The 5,328-nt window shown below is 35.7% G+C and overlaps 1 protein-coding gene across 1 annotated transcript; it reads left to right on the forward strand.

Moving 5' to 3' along the window:
• Positions 1 to 565: 565 nt before the first annotated feature.
• Positions 566 to 3,052, forward strand: LOC109009627 (gibberellin 3-beta-dioxygenase 1-like). The gene is made up of 2 exons (XM_018990207.2): positions 566 to 1,320; positions 2,446 to 3,052. The coding sequence occupies exons 1-2, from the start codon at positions 839 to 841 to the stop codon at positions 3,017 to 3,019; spliced, it is 1,056 nt and encodes a 351-aa protein (XP_018845752.2). The 5' UTR covers positions 566 to 838; the 3' UTR covers positions 3,020 to 3,052.
• Positions 3,053 to 5,328: the final 2,276 nt, after the last annotated feature.

The raw sequence follows: 5,328 nt of genomic DNA on the forward strand, positions 1-5,328 counted from the left end.
CTTCAAATCTCTATTTTAGAAGTTGAAAGTTATGCCAATTAGACTACTGGCCTTGACAATTAATTAGTTATTATTATATAAGACGCGCGTGTGTGTATATATATATATATATTAAACTTGGGGTACCATTTTTTTTTAATTATTATTATTAAAGTGTGTGTGTATATATATATATATATATATATATGGGATTGATCTGAAAAATGGGTCGGTCGACGTCTTAATTTAATACATTCGAGCTAGGTGTGTTCCTCAAATAGCATCAAATTAAAGGGCAAAAGTTCCGGATACGCTAGCTAGTCGTCGTTCAACCCTATCTTCTCCGATCAATTTTCCAACTTAGCATGCGGACAAACAAGCTTTTAGGCAAGTCCTTTTGATCGCAAAAGAAAAAAGAAAAAAGAAAAAAAGAGGACCCCCCACCCCCTATCATGGAACAAAGAAACATGTAATATTTTTTTGATGATCAGTCTTTGAGATGCCACAACTTTCTCGTTTTGTTTGTTCTTTCCTTTGTCCCATTCAACCATTCACTTAAATACCCATATATCCCAAATCCACGTACAGACACAAGTCCCTCCAAGAGCCACCCTCTCCCAACTGTATCAATATTTTAACCTAATCCCATTGGGATTATATTATATATATATATATATTATTATTCATGATCAAGATTATTACATGTTCTTTCTTGTTAATATAATTCAGTATTCCATCGTCAGACATCTATCCAAAATCCCTGATCTAAACCTTAAGCTTTCTAGCAGCTTGCTTCATTTTTGTTTCGCTTTCAAATTTCCAGGCTACCTTATAATTATCATCGATCGCCATCATCATCATGAGTACTCTCTCTGAAGCCTACAAAGAGCAGCCTCTCCACCTCAAGCATATCATCCCCCTAGACTTTGCCTCCGTTGGATCTCTCATGCCGGACTCCCATGTCTGGCCTGGATCCGGCGATTTCTCACCATCGGAGGAGGAGTACAACCGGTCGTCGGTGCCGGTCATTGACCTGAGAGATCCCAATGCCTCGGAGCATATCCGACGGGCATGCGAGGCGTGGGGTGTGTTCCAGCTGATAAACCATGGGATATCTCCGATGCTTATAGAAGAGGTTGAGCACGAGGCTGAACGATTCTTTTCTCTTCCAGCTCAACAGAAATTGAAGGCGCTACGGTCTCCCGGTGGGGCCACAGGATACGGCGTCGCTCGGATTACGCCATTCTTCTCCAAGCATATGTGGCATGAAGGCTTCACCATCATGGGGTCTCCACTCGATCATGCAAGGGAAGTTTGGCCCCATGATCACCAACGGTTTTGGTAACTGATCCAATATCCATGCACTTCCATGCACGTGGCCCTTACACTTGCACAGATTATATACTAATTAGAGCTAGCTAGCTTTTTAATTCTACTATTATTTTATTAATTATACTTCGGATTTGTTTGGAACTGGCCAGCCAGCTATATATAGCTAGCAATGTTTTATTATTATTTCTACTTTTTACAGACAAAAAACCCAGTAGGTTTGGTTTCTGCCTTTCTTCTGCATATATATATATATATATATATATATATATATATAGAGGTATATAGGTATTCAATGGTGATGGCCTTTCACAAGTACATGGCCAAGGCCCGGACTTCAAAAATATTTATACGATTTAGTTCAATCGAAAAAGTAGTACTCATGGAGAGAGAGTGACAATTAATTTAGCTTTTATCTAGTACTAGTACTAGACGTAGAAGTGGCCACTGAGGAATAATTCTTTATATATATATATATATATATATATATGTATGTATATCTTATATAAGCTAGCTGTTTGCGTTCTATTTGTGAGTAGCACGATATATATTATATATATAACACATATATATATATTAATTAATTAGCCTTAGAACTTGAAATCTAAAAAATTATTTACAAGTAATTTTTTTCCTAGCTAGTACTCTAGATCAATAACCATTCATTTGTTTAAGTTGAGATTGAATCGTACGTATCCCATGATCTCATCGATGATCATCTAGCTGTCCTCATGATCTCGTGTCAAACAGTAGTAATTAATTCGAGAATAATAGTTAATATAGTTTTTAAGAATCTAAAAGTAAGATTAAAGGCTGCAATTATATTATAATATTCCTTCTCAGGCGACTGACCCAAAAATTCATGCTACATGTGATTCTTTACGAATAAATCCCTTTAATTAGTTTGATAAATTCAGATCAGCTAAAAAATAATTAGCTGCAATCCCTTTAAACAATATTATATATATATATATATATATATATATATATATATATCTCACTTTCGAAGCTCAGCGCCTTTAAAAAGATGATGATTTCAAACATCTTTTATAATCATTCATGTTATTCATAATTTATACCATTCTGATCACAAACTTCTCTCTTTTTTTTTTTTTTTGGGTCTCTGTTTGATTACAGCAATGCAATGGAAAGATATCAGAAGGAGATGAAGTCTCTAGCAGAGCGAATAATCCGTCTAATCTTCAGGTCATTAAGCATTAATTCCGAAGAAGAGATAAGCTGGCTAGGTTCAAGCTGCAATGTTTCCACAGCTTTACAGCTAAATTCATACCCTTCCTGTCCGGACCCAAACCAGGCCATGGGTCTAGCCCCCCATACCGACACCTTCCTCTTGACCATCCTCCACCAAAGCCAAACAATAAATGGCCTCCAAATTTCCAGGGATGGAGTCGGATGGCTTCCTATTTCTCCACTCCCTGGTGCACTTTTTGTTAACATGGGAGATCTCTTCCACCTTATCTCCAATGCCCGATTTTCAAACGTTCTTCATCGCGTGGTTGTGAACGGCACTCGGCAAAGATTTTCCGTTGCCTACTTTTATGGTCCGCCAACGGAGTTTGTCGTGTCGCCTCTGTGTAAGGGTTTGAATTCAGGACAAGTACCTCTTTACCGCTCTGTGGCAGTGAAAGATTATGTTAGTCTGAAGGCCAAACATATGGAGAATGCGCTTTCTATTATCAGAATTGATTAAACTAAATGAAGAATTAAAAAAAAAAAAAAAAAAGGAATAAAAGAAGAAGAGGATGGATGAAAAGTCAAGCTAGGCCGGCAAAGTGATGCATGTAATATATATATATGCTTATAATTGTGATTTCAGTTGCAAAAAGCTTAGACAGAAAGTTCATGTATGGAAAAGGGTTTTTATAATTAGAATCATGATGCAGTACTCATTAACCATTCATTTCTTTATACTAATATATATATATATATATAATATATATATAAAGTAAGTTTTCTTATCGGCCTTCATGATTTCGATGCATTAAAAATGCTTACGAATTATGTGTTTTCTATTGACTCGTGTACTCATGAAAAATCGTTAGATCGATATCATGCATATAATATAACTGTTTAATTACTTGACCATGCATATATACAGGGACGTCGGACCTAGCGATCGAGGGGGCCACCCCCACCAACACCTGCCCTGGCCATAGACGTTCGAGCCAATCAGACTGCATGGCCATCCCTGGATAAATATAATATATGTAGTTCTGATCTTGGTTCTGTCTTTGCAGTAGTGTGATTAATTATATCAGTTAAAACCTTTTAGTAGTTAATTTTCCACGGGTAGTTCAAGATTTTAGACGATGCATCGACGCTTGAATTGATCAGAATATCTCTCTGTGATCTCAATCGATCCTAACCTCTCTAATTTGTGCCAATCGGTGAGGGGAGAGGAGCTCTTGATCTTCATTTACCCACCATTTCCGCACGCGCGGTCTCTTCCAGCTTGCTAAGACTAAGGAGAGGTTTGGATTCAAAACCCACCTTAACTCATCTCATCTCATCATTACAATTTTCTTAAATTTCCATTTAAAATATAATAAACAATTCAACTTTTTCAAATTTCAAAACAAAATTTTCAAATTCTCACACCAAATATAATAAATAATTCAACTTTTATTCTATTATTTACAAACTATCTCAACTCATCTCAACACATCTCTAAATCTAAACTTCTCCTTAAAGATTATACGAGTGATGATCAATATTATTCAATCATCTCCTTGATACAAGCATCGCACCACCAACTTTTTAGGCTATCAATCTACAAATCAAAATGAAACAAGGTACATCAAATTTATAGGCGCATGAGCCCCAGGGGCTGATCAAGTCTCAAGCGGCGTTGTGTACGTCTAGCTACGAGCTAGCTAGCATTCTGGAGCCGGCCACCAGTACGCCAATTCATCATGATGAATTAAGTTTACACCTTCAAATAATTCTCAAGATCTGTAATATTAGTATCGATGCTCGATCGAACCAGTACCAGTACTGCCTCATGTATCGTATCTTGGATGTCGACAATGCTTTGATTGGATTGATCGATCCATTGTACCTGCCTATGATATTCTTACTTCTTTTACCACGTGGAATCCTCCAATGTATAATTGATCACCACGACAAACTCATAGATCAGGTACGTACAACCTCTCATGTCCCGACATACTCACTGCAACCCATGCAAGTTGCAACAGACAACAAATAAAATTAATGGTACGTCCTTAACACGCTGAATCACTCAGTATACCAGCTAGCTATCATGTGGTAGTCATTTCCTCAACACGTGATTGGTCATATCAAGAGAAATTACCATTCATGCAATTAGATCATCATCAAATGACCATGTCAAATTCATGATTAATACATCCACACACACACATATATATCTATATACACCGAAAGCTAGCTAGCTCAAAACTTCTTTTCTCTCCTCCGCTTCCTTTTAGTTAACTTCTTGTTGTACTTCTCCTCATGATGCAAATCTGTTTTTTCTGTTATAATTCATTCTTTTTAAAATATATTATCATTATGTTTTTGTTATGCCATCGTATCTAATAAAATGCTATAATATTCATGCTATATCTAAGATAAGCAACCCTTCAATCAATTAATTAGAAATGAATCAAGTGTATATATATGAGTTTAAATACTCATCATCCCCACACACTTGCACGTAACATACATTTGTTTTAAAAAATTTGTTAGTTTTATTCTTTTTAAATTAAATAATTTAGTTCTTTTATTCATTATTCATAAACCACAAAGAAAAAAATTAAAAAATTAAAAAACTATATATATTGTGTGGTATAAAAATGATCTACATATATAATATTCGTTTAGAGAAAAATATAAAATGTTTTAATTATTATTTTACATGTCAATCTATCCTTATAAAGAAAAGACACAAGGAATAAAGATATCTTAAATTCAACAAGCATTAATGTGGTGAGCACTGGTACTCCGAGATGCGTGGCATGCATTCGTCGGTATTAAAGT

The sequence above is a fragment of the Juglans regia genome, chromosome 11, assembly GCF_001411555.2.
Source record: "Juglans regia cultivar Chandler chromosome 11, Walnut 2.0, whole genome shotgun sequence".
In the NCBI taxonomy this organism is placed as follows: domain Eukaryota; kingdom Viridiplantae; phylum Streptophyta; class Magnoliopsida; order Fagales; family Juglandaceae; genus Juglans; species Juglans regia.